This window comes from Panthera uncia, chromosome F2 (genome assembly GCF_023721935.1).
Source record: "Panthera uncia isolate 11264 chromosome F2, Puncia_PCG_1.0, whole genome shotgun sequence".
NCBI lineage: Eukaryota > Metazoa > Chordata > Mammalia > Carnivora > Felidae > Panthera > Panthera uncia.
Window position 1 is genome coordinate 41,669,839 of NC_064812.1, and position 17,188 is coordinate 41,687,026.

At 38.3% G+C, this 17,188-nt stretch overlaps 1 protein-coding gene across 6 annotated transcripts in view; it reads right to left on the bottom strand.

Annotated features, from left to right (window-relative positions):
* ESRP1 (epithelial splicing regulatory protein 1) overlaps positions 1–17,188 on the bottom strand; it is a 65,096-nt gene that overhangs the window by 25,547 nt on the left and 22,361 nt on the right. For 5 of the 6 annotated variants that reach the window (XM_049633132.1, XM_049633130.1, XM_049633129.1 and 2 more), the window contains exons 10-13: positions 16,790–17,091; positions 13,238–13,456; positions 10,818–11,016; positions 6,568–6,736 (exon numbers count right to left, since the gene is read on the bottom strand). In XM_049633132.1, coding sequence (XP_049489089.1) covers positions 6,568–6,736; positions 10,818–11,016; positions 13,238–13,456; positions 16,790–17,091 — 889 coding nt within the window. The remainder of the gene's footprint in view (positions 1–6,567; positions 6,737–10,817; positions 11,017–13,237; positions 13,457–16,789; positions 17,092–17,188) is intronic. The other variant, XM_049633128.1, reaches the window with a different exon arrangement.

Genomic DNA, 17,188 nt, shown 5'->3' on the forward strand with positions numbered 1-17,188 from the left:
ACAAAGGTTAAAAAAAACTGATAGGACTAAAAAGGTAACACTGAACTCAAAGGTCCTGTGGTTGGAAAGATTGTACCGTAGGCACATAAGAAGGTTGCACTTGAGGGGCATCTGAGTGGCTCAGTTAAGCGTCCAACTCTTGCTTTTGCCTCAGGTCATGACCTCAGTTTGTGGGATCAAGCCCTGCGTTGGACTCTACTTTGACAGGGTGGAGCCTGCTTGGCATTCTCTCTACCCCCCTCAAAATAAATAATATTAAAAGAAAAAAAAAAGAGGGAGAGACTGCACTTGAGCTGGGTGCAACCCCAAAAAGAATGAGGGGAGGCAGAGGAAATGAAGGGAAAAAGAACACAAGAAGTAAAGACATTATTTATGACCACTTGCTGGGACAAGCTGCACTGAGACAGTGTTAAGAAACTGCTTAATGAAACACATGAATAAGTATATTATAAAGCTGTTGAAGATTCCCTCCACTGCAGTACTCCATGTCTTCTCTGTTCAGTTAAAACCTTTTTCAAACCCAATGTAGAGAAAACCTATATTTCTCTGAGAAGTTATGACTTCCTTTCCTTTGAAGTTAGGAGTTTTGAATATAGGTTTCCTTTCATCTGACTACCTGCTCAGAGTTCAAGATTGTTATTCCCATATCAATAGCCTAAGAGTCTATTGTCAAGACTACCCAAACATTTCTTTTCTACCCTTTATTTTCCCAGATTCGAATTTATATCTAATTTTGTAATACTCAATGTATTTGAGTAAGCCTTACAAAAATTCTTGCAGAACAGGGAAAGATATATGAAAATACTGGGGGCTGGGGCGCCTGGGTGGCTCAGTCGGTTGAGTGTCCGACTTCAGCTCAGGTCATGGTCTCGCGGTTTGTGGGTTTGAGCCCCGCGTCGAGCTCTGTGCTGACAGCTTGGAGCCTGGAGCCTGGAGCCTGCTTCGGACTCTGTGTGTGTCTCTCTCTGCCCCTCCCCTGCTCATGCTCTGTCTCTGTCTCAAAAATAAATATAAACATTAAAAAAAAATTAAAAGAAAAAAAAAGAAAGAAAATATTGGGGCCAGGATGCCTACCACATCAGAACACTCATAATACACAACTCTGTTGAAAACAAGCCTCATAATACCCTTCCTCATTTACTAATTACAAACTACTAAACATTGGTAACACAAATTAATGTCATCAGAGGACATTCAAAATCAAGGTAGTCATAGTGTGACAATATTCTTAATTTGAAGACTTGCCAGATTTCTCTGGAAAAGAGAAATCAAAGCATTATGTAGTCTGTTAGAGAAATAGGTTAAGTGAAAAGATTCATGAAATATTCTCCCCTCTGATGAGTTACAACACATTAACCTAGGAAATATTCCCTTGCCAAAATTATTGCACAACCTTTGTAACAACATTCATCAACACCACAGTGTTACAAAGACCATGTATTTGGAAGTGACTCTTTGAATTCCAGCAAGGGTGAAGTCTGGAGTCAATTTTCATGTAGGAAATTTTTGATCTGACTTGACTTTTTCATCTGAAATCAATAATCTCAAGGTTAATTTTCAGCACTGTTTATGAATTTTGTGTGGCAGTTGCCCATACTCTGATTATTACACCTGGGCTCTTCTTAAAGACTAGAAGGTAAATGTTACTACTGGGAGAAACTAGGTAGGGTGTATAGGAGATCTCTCCCTACTATTTATTACAATTGCATGTGAATTAAATTATACTTCTCTCAAAAGCTAAGTTTGAAAATATGAAATATAGGCATCTCCCAGAGGCTTGGTATTTTTTTTTTTTTTGGTTCAAATGCAAAGAATTCCAGAATAGAATACAATAATGCTGTACAACAAAGCAAACAGTGCAGAATGCCTCAATATTACTAAATCTACATTGCTTAGGTAGAAATAAGCTGATTGTATAACAAATGGTTATCCCAGGAAAGAAATAATCTCTACCACCCCCAATCTTTCACATGGGCATGCAAATGAAGCACACTCATGAATAAAATAAAATATCCCTTGTCCTCTTTCTTGGTCCAAGGAATATGTTACTTTTTTAGTGTCCTACAAAAGGTGAGGTGATGCATACAAAGACATTTATGTTAATCTGGCTTTTCTTAAATTAGATGGCATTGAGTTAAAAAGCAGATTTTTCACCGGTGCTACAGCTTTGATGCAAAGGAGAATATGCTTTTCCTAGAAAACTGAAAGATCAGAATAAAAGGTGGGACTTCATGTAACTGGAGAGGAAAAGGTGTGATCTAACAGAGTTGTGAGTGGTAAACAGGGTGGGCGCGAACATATTGGCCTTTCTAACTTCTTTGTACCCTTGGCTAAGCTCTAGGATACTAAGGAACTGGAACTGTCTTCCAAAAAGAGGGGAATTGGGGGTGCCTGGGTGGCTCAGTAGGTTAAGTGTTGGACTCTTGATCTCAGCTCAAGTCATGATCTCACTGTTTGGTTCATGAGATCGAACCAGGCGTGGGGCTCTGCACTGACAGTGTGGAGCCTGCTTGGGATTCTCTCTCTCCCCTCTCTCTGTCCTCCCCTGTGTGCTCGCTCGCATTCTCTCTCTCAAAATAAACAAACTTAAAAAAAAGGAGGAGAAAGAATGTCCATAAACAGAAAATAAAAACCACATATGCTTTTATTTCACTTACTCTTCATGATGTTATTGTCACAGCCACACATTTAAACTGCCAAAAACTTATTTAGTATTAAGTGGTTCATGGGGCCTCTGGATGGCTCATTTGGTTAAATGTCCGACTTCAGCTCAGGTCATGATCTCGAGGTTCGTGAGTTTGAGTTTGTGTCTGCTGTCAGCACAAAGCCCACCTCGGATCCTGTGTCTCCCTCTTTCTCGGCCCCTCCCCAGCTCAAGCGTGGGCACGCTCACACTCTCTCTCAAAAATAAACATTAAATAAACAAACAAACAATTCATGTTTTCTCCTTAAATTGTTGCTCAAGAAACCCAAATCCTTATGATAAAAGATGCCATATCTCAGAGCAGTAGCCACTGGAGAGTTTATCTTCAAATTTTTAAAGAGAGCAAGTTAGAGACAAAATAAAGACAAATGCTCTCGAGCTGAAGGAGACCACTGACAGCACTGACTTTGCACAGGGTTACATACATACTCCATCAGCTGCTCTATACCAGAAAGAGTCCAGGTTTTGTTATGTTCCCAACAGATATCACACAGAGGTACTAAGTAATAGTTTGCTCAGTTAAATTGAAAGTCAAAAACAGTTAAAACCAGGGTGCCTGGCTGGCTCAGTCAGTAGAGCATGCAACTCTTGTTCTCATGGTCATAGGTTCGAGGCCCATGTCAGGGGCAGAGAATAGTCGAAATAAAATAAAAATAAAAATAATAATAAAATCTTAAACAGTTAAAACCAATCACTTCTTTTTGAGGGACATGCTTTAAAAATTCTGCAAAATACTTGGCATCTTAAACTCTTAAAGTAATGAACACATTAAATTAATTTCAAGTCAAACTGACATATTTTATAAAAAAGTAGGGAATTTAAAAATCTTTAAAAAGAGACACAAACTCCAACACTTCTAATTAATATCCTTTTTTAGCCTCACAGTTGCTCTCTTAAGACTTCCTCCATTTATCAGGGAATATGGTCAAAATATACATGAAAGCTTACGCAGCAATTTTTCAATAACCTCAAATGCTTTATAGTCATGTCAGATTAGAGTTTAGTGGTATTATTCCAAAACTGTGAACTACTTTATAGTTTTTTGGAATTCATTTTTAAAAATTGTTCTAGATTTTGCAGTATAAATAAGAGGACATTCCCATGTTTCAACACCTTGTTTATGTGGGCAATTTCATTACAATTAGGGAAATGTCAATTAAAATAATGAAATATATTAGGGGTTATTTGAAAGTATTAACTTAAATTTAATACACATGATCTTTGATTAAAAATTTCATTTCTGTGAAATTGTCCTACAGAAATAGATGTACTTAAAGATCAATACAAACTTTAATAGAGAACAAATTTTTTTAATTTTTTTTTTAAATTTTTTTTTTTTTTTTTTTTGAGAGAGTACAAGCAGTGAAGGGCAGCGAGGAAGGGGGACAGAGGATCTGAAGCAGGATCTATGCTGATAGCAGCGAGCCCAATATGGGGTGTGAACTCACGAACTGTGAGATCATGACCTGAGTCAAAGTCAGATGCTCAACTGATTGAGCCACCGAGGTGCCCTGAGAAAAATTTTTTTAAATTAGAGGTCTAAAAATAAAGGAATTGTTAAATTCTCATGTATTTTCACCCTTGTGACATCATGCGGAAGTTATAAGAATGAGGTAAATATATAAATATTGCTTAGGGAAAATGTAAAGGACATAATGGCAGGTTTAAAAAAAAAAAAAAGGAAAGAAACAGGTGCCTGAGTTGCTCAGTCGGTTGACTGTACTGTCTCTTGATGTTAGCTCAGGTCATGATCCCAGGGTTGTGGGATCAAGCCCCCCAATCAGGCTCTCTCTCCTTCTGCTCCCCTTCCCCACTCTCTCTCCCAAAAATAAAAAAGGAACAAATGAGCAGTACATGTTAAGTATGCCACACTATTTAGAAATGCAAACATATGTGTGTATTCTCAAACCAATAAGAGTGATTGCTTCTGGACTTAGAGGTTTATAAAATGGGAGTCTACTTGTACTCACTATATTTCTATACTCTTAGACTTAACAAGAGGACCTTACCAACTTTAAAACTACTAGAAAAAAATTAACCTACAGGCAAGGGCATGAAATTACAGGAGCTATCAAGCCATAAATGTCAGTTCCTCCTGCCTTTGAGGTTTCCATTCAAGACTTAAGTTCCCATCTTACCACGATAGCTAGCTATTTCTAAGGGATTCCTTCTTTTCATAGGATCCAGCTTACAAGTCAACAGTGGAATCGAATACTCTGCAAATGTATTCTAGAGTTGAGAAATAGCACCCAAAGGAACAATGCTTTTTCACTCCTGACATTCTGATGGTGTAGACAAAGATCTTTCTTATAACCAGAACCCACTACTACCCAAGTGATTGTCACAGGGTCCAGAGAAGGTGACAGACTGGGACTCGGCTGGGCACCTGACACAGTACTCAACCATGAACAATCATTCATGCTTCTGAGCTTCTTCAAACCTTCAAAAGATGGCCAACTGACTATTATTGCTTCCTCCCTATTCTTCCCCACTAGAATAAAGAATAGCTGTGGGGCACCTGGGTGGCTCAGTCGGGTGAACGTCTGACTCTTGATTTTTGGCTCAGGTCGTGACCCTGGGGTTATGGGATGGAGCCCCATGTTGGGATCTGAACTGAGCATGGTTCTCCTTAAGCCTCTATTTCTCCTTCTCTCTCTCTCTCTCTCTCTCTCAATCCCCCTCTGCCCCTCTCCCCTGTTCATGTGCTCTCTTAAAAAAAAGAAAGAAAAGAACATGTATAATAACATTAGTGAATATTTTTAAAATGCCTAATTAAGTAACAAATGTAATGAACTGTGGTTACAAGCTTCACCGCTAGAGATTCTACAGTTTCTGCTCCATTCTCAAAAACTAGATGGAGAAGGAAGAAAACTACAATGTGACATGGCAACTATGGGGATCGGATAGGTAACTTCCAGATCACTTATCAAAAAACTTCACTTACATATTGGTGGACGTACTCAAAACATGCAGTCAAATAGCTTGGGAAGGAAAAATAAGGCCTGGGATAAGTTAAAAATTTTTGAGCAATATTGCTTGCACCAAAGTAAAATTTTATTCTAATAACGTGAACCGGTTACTGGCTAAACAGTTTTTTTGAAAAGAAAATTTAACAAAATTTTGAGATGTCATTATACATCCAAGTTAGATTCACAAGCAATCAGACGTGAAAGGGACTTCAAAAATTTGGTCAATCTTATCATATTTTAAGAACCAGAAAACTTAAGTGACTTGCCCCAGTTAGAATAAGAGCTGAGACTAAATCTCAGGTCTCCTAACTTCCAGACCAACAGCTTTCTCTCCATTATACCTCCTGCCTTCCAGAAATTGAACAGAACTCAAAAGAATGAACTGGATTAAAAATATGTTGATTCCAAGAAAAGTACTGACGAATCTCATCTTGGACTTGTTAGTACTGGTTTGGGGTGGGGGTGGGGCGAACAAAATACAAGTTCTGTAAAATTTAAAAGTTTTTATTTATTATGGGCCGACATATGAATTGATGCTAATTAAAAAATATAATTGTTCTTATGGATTTTCCTGTTTTAAAATCCAGTTACATGATATTGCCACGCTGTTGTGATACTTACAGTGCTACTTACTTATGGTCCTAAGACAGGAGCAGGAAACAAAGGAAATTTGTCTCCGTGAGTAACCTAAAAGATCCTGCTGTCAATATGTGGTGAAAAAATAAACTTATTTTGGTCTCGAAACAACCTCTGTGGTCAGAGAGATAGGACAGAGGCTGCTGCCCGCCATCCTAACCTTCAATGGCAGACAATATTCTTTTGTGAACCCAGGCACTGGCCATCAAAGGAGTCCTTTGTTTCTGTCCTTTGCTTCCACTTCCACCCGAGCCTCACCTGGGGTAGTACGCAGTGTAGTTCATGAAGAGCTGGGTGCCCGCTGGATAGTATGCCGTGGAGGGCTGTAGTGCTCGTGGATTCAAAAGCACAGAGGGCTGATAAATGGCAGCTTCGGTAGGAATAACCGCTGCAGGAGCTGGAAATGTGTAGGAGGGAGGAGACAGGCCTAAATAAGCAAAGAGAGAGACTTTAAGACCTATTTGTCACAACTGACACATGTGCTAACACTAAAGCCATAAGGTCAGCGTTCCACACATCCATACATTTTGAAGAGACTAGCTCTTTGTCATCCCAAGCAGCTTTTTTTTTTTATTATTGCATAGATTTAATATTTTCTGAATTCTTTATAACAACGTGAACTTTCTCAAATGTGTAATCTTCTACAAATCTGTAAAAACATTTTTAAGGTTGGTAATTTTTTGGTGAATCTTCAACTCATCAATCGTTGAAACCTGATCCTTCATACAAAATTTGATTAAAATGTCCAAATAACTTCCTTTTGATTACACAGATAACACCTAAAAATAATCTCAAAACCCGAATACCTGGAAATTGGGAGAAACCAATTAGCAAGTGAACTTTTACGTCTTTTCAACGATTTCATGACATGATTTTTTTTAAATGTTTGTCTATTTTTGAAAGAGAGAGAGAGAGAGAAAGAGAGAAAGAGAGAGAGAGAGAGAAAGAGAGAAAGAAAGAAAGAAAGAAAGCAAGAAAGAAAGCAAGCGAGCAGGAGAGGGGCAGATAGAGAGGGAGACACAGAATCCGAAGCAGGCTCCAGGCTCTGAGCTGTCAGCACAGAAGCCGATATGGGGCTTGAACCCACAAACCACGAGATCATGACCTGAGCCCAAGTCAGATGCTTAACCGACTGAGTCACCCAGGCACCCGATTTTTATTTTCTACTCTTGAGTGCCAGTTACTACAAACTAACCCTCTGAGGAAACAAACACAGGACTCACATCTAGCATAACTTCAAATTAAAAGCTGGGTTGTTGTTGCCCTTTTGAGAGCTATGCTGTTCTTTCATCTTATTAACTACTCTGTAGTAAGCATGAGATGCAAATTGTTATGATAAAAACAACTTAACCAGTTCCATGCATTATGCCCAAGCATAGATGACACCAGAGTGAATGGATCTAAGAATAGATTAACTGCATTATTTCCACCTAAACAAAACCCAGAAGGTGGGATTTGAAGCTATCTAACTTTTTGGACCTGTTTTTAAAAAACAGACAACAGAGGTGCCTGGGTGGCTCAGCTGGTTGAGCATCTGACTCTTGATTTTGGGTCAGGTCATGATCCCAGGGTCCTGGGATGGAGCCCCACATCAGGGTCTGTGCTGAGTAAGGAGTCTACTTAAGATTCTCTCTCTCTCTCTCTCTCTCTCTCTCTCTCTCTCTCTCTCACTCACTCACTCACTCTCCCCCTCTGTCCCTCTCCTCTGTTCACGCATGCTCTCTCTAAAATAATAATTAAGTGGGGGAGAGGGGAAAGTGGGTGACGGGCATTGAGGAGGACACCTGTTGGGATGAGCACTGGGTGTTGTATGGAAACCAATTTGACAATAAATCATATTTAATATAAAAAAATAATAATTAAAAAAAACAAAAGACCACATGTAACCTGAAAAATAACTCTCAAGAAATATATGTTCAAGGCTTCCAAGCATCAGCTGATAAAAAGCTCAGTTTAAACAGAAAATAGAAAAGGATGAAATTCTATTAACTTCCAGTTATTCAACATCTTCCAGGCCCCATAACCCTTTTAAATCAGACTCATTACTAGACAGTGGCTTTATCAAGCGGGATGAATATAACTATCCAGGCCATCTGCACCCGACAGAAGAGATAACTGAGGGGTGGCCTGAATTTGGAATTCCTGACTTTAATTTCTACACCAGGAACTATCTAATATAGTTTGTAAATAACAGAGGCCCAAGGGATACCTTTTCACAGGAAAATCTCTATTGTCTTATGCTTTTCTTAAAAGTTTCTACACGTGTATGGTGATGAGTAAGAGTCTGAGTGGGGGTACATAAACCAAAGACCAACATATCGATCTCCTATTCAACTTTTAGGTATCTCCTTCATAATTCAACAAAAACTGTGATGCATGTTTGGTCCTTAATGTACATAAATTTTAAAATTATGATTCCTGGCCTTCAAGACTCCACAAAAGGGCAAACAGAACAAATTGAGGCACTAAGTCATACAGAAAATTATAAAGCTTATGCCTATATCTTGCTTTTGAACTATCAAGTAATTCATTATGTGACAATATAAAGAAAGGTAGAAATTTTTGATAACAAAACAGACTAGGCTGCCCGGATTTGGATTTTCCTCAATTGAAAAGAGCTATTCTTATACCCCTAAGAGAAAATCAGATGTATACATTCATAGATTAGAAAAGTGGAATTCACCTTCCAATGTTCAACTTTTTGCAAAAGTTAAAATTTCAATGAACAAATTAATGTTTTAAACTTTAAACCACTGAGACTGTAGCAGCATTTCTTTCCACATTGAACAAGAAACTCCTCAGTGGGAATTTCCAATCACTATTTTAACTTCTTTAGTCATTGAGAGTAGATAAAAAATATATGCAATTTCCCTAAGTTTTTTGGTTGCTGTAAAAATAGGAAATCACCTAGAGTTGGCAGGGAAAAAAAACTCCAGTAGAACAGGCATAATATTACAATGTATTGATTAGAATTCTTTTATTTTTTATTTTTTAAATGAGTATGTCTTCCACTTGTAAGTAGTTAATTTGGGTTAAAATTTTTGAAGAATATTAAAATACATGGAAATCTATTTTTACAAAAAAAATTTAAATTTTTTTCTATTATTTTAGGACTTGTAGGAGGAAAGGGGGAAAAATGAAGTCTTAAGAAGAAAGTCTGTATTGACCAGTTTTCCACTAGGAAGAGAGAAGTAAAAGCAGAATAACCACAGCAGAATAACTTGGGTTATACACCACGAAGAAATTCCCTTATCTCACAATGTTTGATAACATTATCACTAAAGGAAATTGAAAGTTACTGATATTATCAGTGGTTTATGGACAGGATACATAGGACTAAGATTACTTTAAGATACTGCTTAAACCCAATCATAAGTTTTCAAAACTTGATAGCCATTAGTCATCAACTCCTATTCACCAACAGCAAGCAGCAGGTAAATGGAATATTATTAGCATTTAGGAAGTCCAAGGGGGAAAAAAAGGATTAAGCCCCACCAAATCTTCTATGAAAAATACTTTATCAAATAGTTTCATTGGTAAAGATACTCTTTATTAGAAAGCGATGTCCTAACACTCCTCATTTTATTGGGATCAAGCACATAATCCAGTTTGCTTTCTCAGTCATCTTTGAACTACATTCCAAGTGCTACATTCTTTGAACATACCCAGTATGACTCCTAACAAGGTATGTCTTATTCAAAAGTGAAAACTGTGTCAAAAAGATTCAAGTTTTAACATAAGATCCCCAAATGTCCCTCACTATCCAGAACATGGTTTCCAGACTAAAGGGCTTATTCCTCTCAAACAGGATTCCAGATGGCTTGCACCCAGGTGCCAATGAGCAAGAGCATGGCTTGAAATTAAGCACTGATCCTGCGATCCAATGGAAACTTTGGCTAATTTATTTACGCATTTATGTGTATATATATATATGTGTGTGTGTGTATATATACATATATATATATGGGTTTTTTTTTGTTTGTTTTTGTTTTTACTAACTTACTCATTACAGATATCCTGGAAAGCAAGAGAAATGCTCCCCAGGTTGTCCTTTCCAAAGACATACTTAATGCTCAAAAAATTAAAAATGCAAAATGGGCATCAATCACCCTTCTTAAAAAAAAAAAAAAAAAAAAAGCAGAAGGAAAAGAAAAAGGATCCAGCCATATTTATTTTACCTTTAAATGCGTATTAAAATATCTACATAGCCAGGTTGCCTCTCAGAGTCAGTGCTTATCTTGAGCACACTAAGCTTCAGAAATCAAGTGCTTATCACTGGAAAAGCAAGAATATAATTTGAAAGGAGGTATTCGTAGCATCTCTAATTATGGGTGTCCACAACCAAGGTCTTAAATGATTACCAGATACTACCGATTTCAGATGGGAAAGCCTTATGTAACCATCTCACCTGCCTTAGAAAGAACCAGGGGCACAGAAAGTTATGAAAGCAGCTTAAGCACCTACCAGCATATAGCGTAGAATAGCGCCAAGACCCAAGAAAAACTTACATGGTAACTTACATGGCGGTGGGGATAAGCCATTTCGATTTAAAGTGCCCCCCATTAACACAAAGTTCATCTCCTCAGCTGAACACTGAAAGACTTCAACATATCTGTCCTTCATGGTTTTTTTATGACACTTCTGTGCAGCCATAAATGCTCTGTCCGCAGACTTCATCTGGATAAAGGCATCTCCTGATGGGCGGCCCTGAGCGTGTGGGGGAAGAATAAAAACAAAAGGAGACTGTCTCCTTCAACAAGGAAATGGTTGCTTACAAAACATGCAAAGTGACAATCACCCATAGTACAGACGTTTTAGCCACAAAATCTGGGTGACAAGTGTTGTCTACTGAAATCTGATTCGCATTTCATCACCTAATCACCAGAATGGCCCATAAAACCTTGGAAACAGTTTTGAGGGCTTGTAGCTAAAAGTGATCCTTTCTCATTCCTATTAGTTAGTATCAGATTTACAGGGTTTTGAAAGGGTCTCCTTGTAACTGTGGTTTCAAAGTATAGGATCGTATATTGGGTTTTGCATTTCTGAAAAACCTCATTAAATCTTATTTGATTGAGAAAAGCTAGGAATAGAACCAGTATAAGAGCTTTATGTATCCTCCTACAAGAAGCTGACTAAACCAGTGTTCTCTTTTGGCTCTCAGTTGTCTATCATTGACCTGCAACATCCCTTTCCCTTCTCCCTGAAGCCTAGGTTGTGATGTGGGCTTAGGAATAGAGAAGGGGGATAAGGAAACGGGAGATGCAAAGCACCGTGGGGGTTGGTGAAAGCTGTACTAAAAGTCTTGCGTGGGAGCCCTTCTTTCATCTCTTCCCTGGCACCTCCATCTTAAACCTTGGTCAGACAGGTGTTTATAGATACTTCCTCTATTACTAATAGCTTGCTAAAAATCCTGTTTAAAACCACACTAGATTTCTGTTTCACAGAACCAGAACACCTTGGCTTTATTTAACGTGGACATTTTGTGGGGGAGAAAAAGACACAATCAGTTTTTAAGATTCCTTTTTTATGGATTTCTTTAAAAATCTCTAAGGGACTATGTGGTGCAAATTATAACCATGCAAGTTACCATAAGAGTTACCATACCAGGGAAATTAGGGATACCATGGAAACCCAATCCAAGATGGAAACCTAACATCTTTGAGGCAGCTAAAAGCTTGTCCATCATTAAAGAAGCATTTCTCCCAAGTGCAATCATAATAGGTCATGTGGGTCAATAAGAGACAAATAGGTCTACTGTGGTTAATCAAAGAATTATAATAGCCCCTAGGTTATTAGAAATGGTGCTCAAAGAGAAACAAAATAATCCCCTGGTGATGCTGAATTGTGGGGAGGTTTTATTTAAAACGACTCCCCCCAGTGAAGCATGCTGAGGGTGTGTAAGATAAAAAGTTGCGTAGCTTAATATTGACATACGAGTAAGAATGAGCATGTGCTGGTGTGGAAACCCAAGCCAGAGGCTCAGGATGTTTTCTGATTCCTCATCCCCAGAGGGATGTACTTTCCAGTGGGACAGGATTATGGTTATGAATATGACCAAATCTCCACATGAGAAGAGAAAGCCAGAGACTAGCAATTTAGAAAAATGTTGGAACTTCCAATACAAATCTAGATTTAAACCATAATACTAAGAAAACATTTTCAAAAATTCAACTTTGCTTTTAATAGAGAGTTCCAAAATTTTAATTAGAATTACTTGGCTTAGGGGTTTTTAGAAATTTTGTCCTGCTTATAATAGCACACAATGCTGGTAAATTATTCAGCAACAAATAGGACTAATTTTATTTAACCAAAAATCAAAGGACACCAAGCCAGGAACTACTGCTAATATACTCATAAGTATACTTGTATACAGTTAGAATTTGGTTCCACTTTGATGGAGACTTCTCCACAATTCATTAATACATTTGAGCACCTGTTATGATCACATACTGTTCCAGGTGGTACATACACAAATCCTTACTAACTTCGCATTTTACTAAATGTCATTTGAGGTCATACATATAAAATAAGCCATTTCTAAACAGTCTATAAATATAAAATACTCTGATGCACAGACATGCTCATTGGTTTATATACAGTCTATAATCGCTTTCACACTACAACAGCAGAGCTCAGAAAAATGTTGTATGAGACTAATAATGTATTTGTCTCCTTCCTGAGGCAAATAATTTGACCGATATAAATAATGATGGAATCAGAGCTGAATTTAAATTACCAGGCTAATGATAGCATTCTTTCTGGAGTCCATTTTAAAGACCTCCTCCATTTACAGTTAAATCTTTCCTTAAAGACTTACTACACAGCTGATGAACATTTGTACATTTTTTCTTTTTTTTTTTTTTTTACTGGAAGAGAGCCTTTGATCATAAAAATAAGCAAGTCAGCGTTCGATAAGTAACTTTCTTACCTGGTGATTCAATACCATGTGAACCCCATGAGTTCGAATATCTGTGGAAAACTCCCCCAGAAAGTCCAGGATGTCCTCAATTGTAGCCGCATAGGGAAGACCTCGAAGGCGTATACAGTCTCTAACATTTGTAGGGGGCACAAATTGCTGAGGTAGTACTGGAATAATGGGAGGGGTTGGAAGTGGAATAAGAGGGGCCGAAGAGAATCGATTCAGCACCTATACTCAAAGCAAAAGAGAAGTGATTTAGAGCCTTACTCTTCCAACATGGTCTGCAAACCAGCACCAGCAGCGCTGTGGAGTCTGTTAGAAATGTGTCTCCTCAGCTCCAACCCAGACCTCATAAATATGAACCTGTATTTTAACAAGATCCCCAGGTAATTCATAAGCATATTAAAGCTTGAGAAGCACTTATGGAGAAAGGGATCCATGCTTTTCAGCTGGGAAAGCATGATCCCTACTTTTGTCAGATGTCTGCTGAGGCATGTGCCACACACAACACACTTAGATTAAGGACTTGTCTACTGGACAAGTACATCACTGTCTCAGGACACATAACCTGAGAGTATGCTGCTTTTATAAAAACCAGACATATTGCTAAATGTGGACATTTGTAGCAATCTATTAGATTTCATTTCACCAGGCACAGTGTTTCCCTTAATACTGTTACCACATTCTACCTCCAAACTCAAGCAAGAGAATGACATAATAAAGGAACCACAGGTCAAACAATGACTCTGGATTATATAACGCTACATTTATAATAACGTATACAGCCCAAAACAGAATAACTGGTAATGTAAAAATGAAAGAAAAAAAATCATTTGGTGACCATCAAAATAATCAGTTGTCATGTGAATTTGTGATAGTAGCAAGACAGAACATCTTGACTATCTTTTTTTTTTTTTTTTGATGTTTATTTTTGAGAGAGAGCGCATGCGAGTGAGAGCAAGCGGGGGTGGGGAAGGAGAGAGGTGGACAGAGGATCTGAAGCAGGCTCTGCATGGACAGCAGTGAGCCCGATGCAGGACTTGAACTCATGAACTGCGAGATCATGACCTGAGCCAAAGTCAGATGCTCAACTGACTGAGCCACTCAGGTGCCCCTTGACTATCTTTTAAAGTCATGGAATTCAGCTATCTTGACAATGAATGAGAGGTCAGGTATATTTAGGAGAAAGGATTACTGCCAGGCAAAACCTTATTGTAAGGTTCTGGTCTACTTTTGTTTTAGTTTAGAACATGCCTACTTGTTTATAATACTAGAAGGTCCTTGTGCAACAATGTGTGACATCCCTAGGTTTTCTGAACTTACTACGGTAGCCTTCATCATCCTATAAACCGGAAATATAGAATCAAAACCCTCCCCAAAAAATTGTTCTGATTTTCTCACTCACACCCTGTCTGGTTGCTATCTAAGTAAGAGGTGACAAAAATAAATACAAACACAGCCAAATAAACTTTAAAGAGACAGCAAGATTTAAAAAGAAAAAAAAATAAAAAGAAATTATACAAATAATGTAACAAACATTACAGGATGAACATGAAAATAAATATAGTTGTAGACAAACTCAGGACAGGACATGGTCAGGCACCTTCCAATAACTGCCAAATAGGAGGTGAGCAAATAGTTATTGAATGAAATGATTACTTGTATGAGTATGAGAAGATGACAGTGCAGAGCATATGATTACCTCAGCATTTCTTAAATAAGTCAGTAGGATGGGGTTAGAGAGGAAGCTCATCTATAACCAAAACCACATTAAAGTCATACAGAGGCAGCATACTCTATACCCAAACCAATCAACATACAGTAGCCAAGGCCCTGGAGTAGTCTGTTCTAGGCCAAGATTTCCATGAAACTTTTCTTCCAATTAAAGATCTAAAGTCTCATTTTCACCTCCTCTGGTTTGGCACTGATGGATGTAATATGTGAAGCCTCAAGCACATTTAGTATATTTTAGAAATTCAGAGTTTATGATACTAATTTTCAACAAGGTACAGAATTACTTAAAGTAGAAGTATGTTCATAGATTAGGGTTCAAGAACAGGAGGACATCAGGATGCAGAACTAGCTCGGAATGTCACCTCTGTTCACTGTAGGTATAAAAACATGTTGGTATTCTACCAGGTGAAACGTTCTTTTCAACTTTGGGCAATGATGTCAAACCACAATACACAATGGGCTTTGCAGAAAAAAGCTAGACAAAATCATTTTATGAACTCATAGAAATAATAGTGGAGTCAGTGTCCTAATTGCTTGTGAAGAGGACAAAAATGAATCATTAAAGTGACTCTGTTCTACTATGGGACCCAAGTAAAAGAAATTGGAAGAGCCACAGGTGAGGCAGTCCACATGATCTCAGATACAAGGAAAAATGAACAGACCCTTGAAGACCATTCAGCTGGTAAGTCAAGAATAGTCAAAACGCTTGAAACCCTGCAGATGGCTTCATGCCTGGACCATGTGGGGCAAACGATTGTCCCATCTGTGCCTCAAAAACAACTCTGAATTCTGGAAGGCAATAACAGGACAAAAGGGCACTTCATGCTGTCACCAGCAGTATGGAACTGAGTAAGCCTTTTGGGAAATAAATTTGGTAAGTTATTAAAAACATTAAAAGCTCACACCATCCAGTTCTAAAGAAATCAACCAGAAGTTGAGTTTTATAAGCATGTTTATCTAGAAATTTCTTATAGGAGAAAAAAACCCCAACCTAAATGTACAATGGGTTCTCTAAATAAATCATGTACCTTTGAGACATATTAAAAATGGAACTTTTGGGGCGCCTGGGTGGCGCAGTCGGTTGGGCGTCCGACTTCAGCCAGGTCACGATCTCGCGGTCTGTGAGTTCGAGCCCCGCGTCAGGCTCTGGGCTGATGGCTCGGAGCCTGGAGCCTGTTTCCGATTCTGTGTCTCCCTCTCTCTCTGCCCCTCCCCCGTTCATGCTCTGTCTCTCTCTGTCCCAAAAAAAAATAAATAAAAAACGTTGATAAAAATGGAACTTTTTAGACATGGGTAAACTTCCAAGATATGGAAGTTTTTTTTCTTTTTTCTTTTTTTATTGGTAAGAGACTTTTCGTTTTTTTTTTAAGCTTATTTATTTTGAGACAGAGAGGGAGAGCACACATGTGAGAGGGGGAAGGGCAGAGAGAGAGGGAGAGAGAATCCCAAGCAGGCTCTGACTTGTCAGCACAGAGCCTGACTTGGGGGGCTAAATTCCATGGACCGGAAGATCATGACCCGAGCCAAAATTCAGAGTTGGACACTTAACCAACTGAGCCACTCAGACTCCTCAAGATACGTAGGTTTTAAACAGAATATAAAGTTTATCTATAGCAGTATTCTAATTATATAAAAACATAGTATTTTTCCTATGCATATAGAAAATAACAGTGGTTATCTTTTAATTATGGAATGAAAAATTTTAAAAATGCACTTACACTTTCTGTATTTCTCAAGTTTTATTTTAGCACAATAAATAATGTAGTCTTGTTCTTGGAAATAAATAATAAATCACACTAAGCACCAAAATGTTCTTAAAAAACCAACCTGCTGGACTTCAGCTGCTGTGCTTCTGAAGAGTTCAATGTATCTTTTACCCAACAAGTCCTTATGCTTCCTCAATGCATTCTGTGCATATTCCTCACAGGCAAAGAGGACAAAAGCATCCCCTGTTGGCCTACCATCTGGGTAGGTAACGAAAAGGATGCCTTCCTTCCCCCCAGTGATGGGGCAATGCTGTCCAAAGAAGGCCACCACTTCATCAGCTGTGGCCGTGAAAGGGAGCCCCCGCATGCGGACAATGACTTGATTTTCCTTGGAGAGAAATTGAGCTACCTCATTGGACGTACCTAGGGAACACAAATACCAGGAAACATGGGGAGAAATGGTTAAGACATCAACTTTACCAAATTTAAAATGGCAAAATTCTTGGCAATGTCTTGAGTT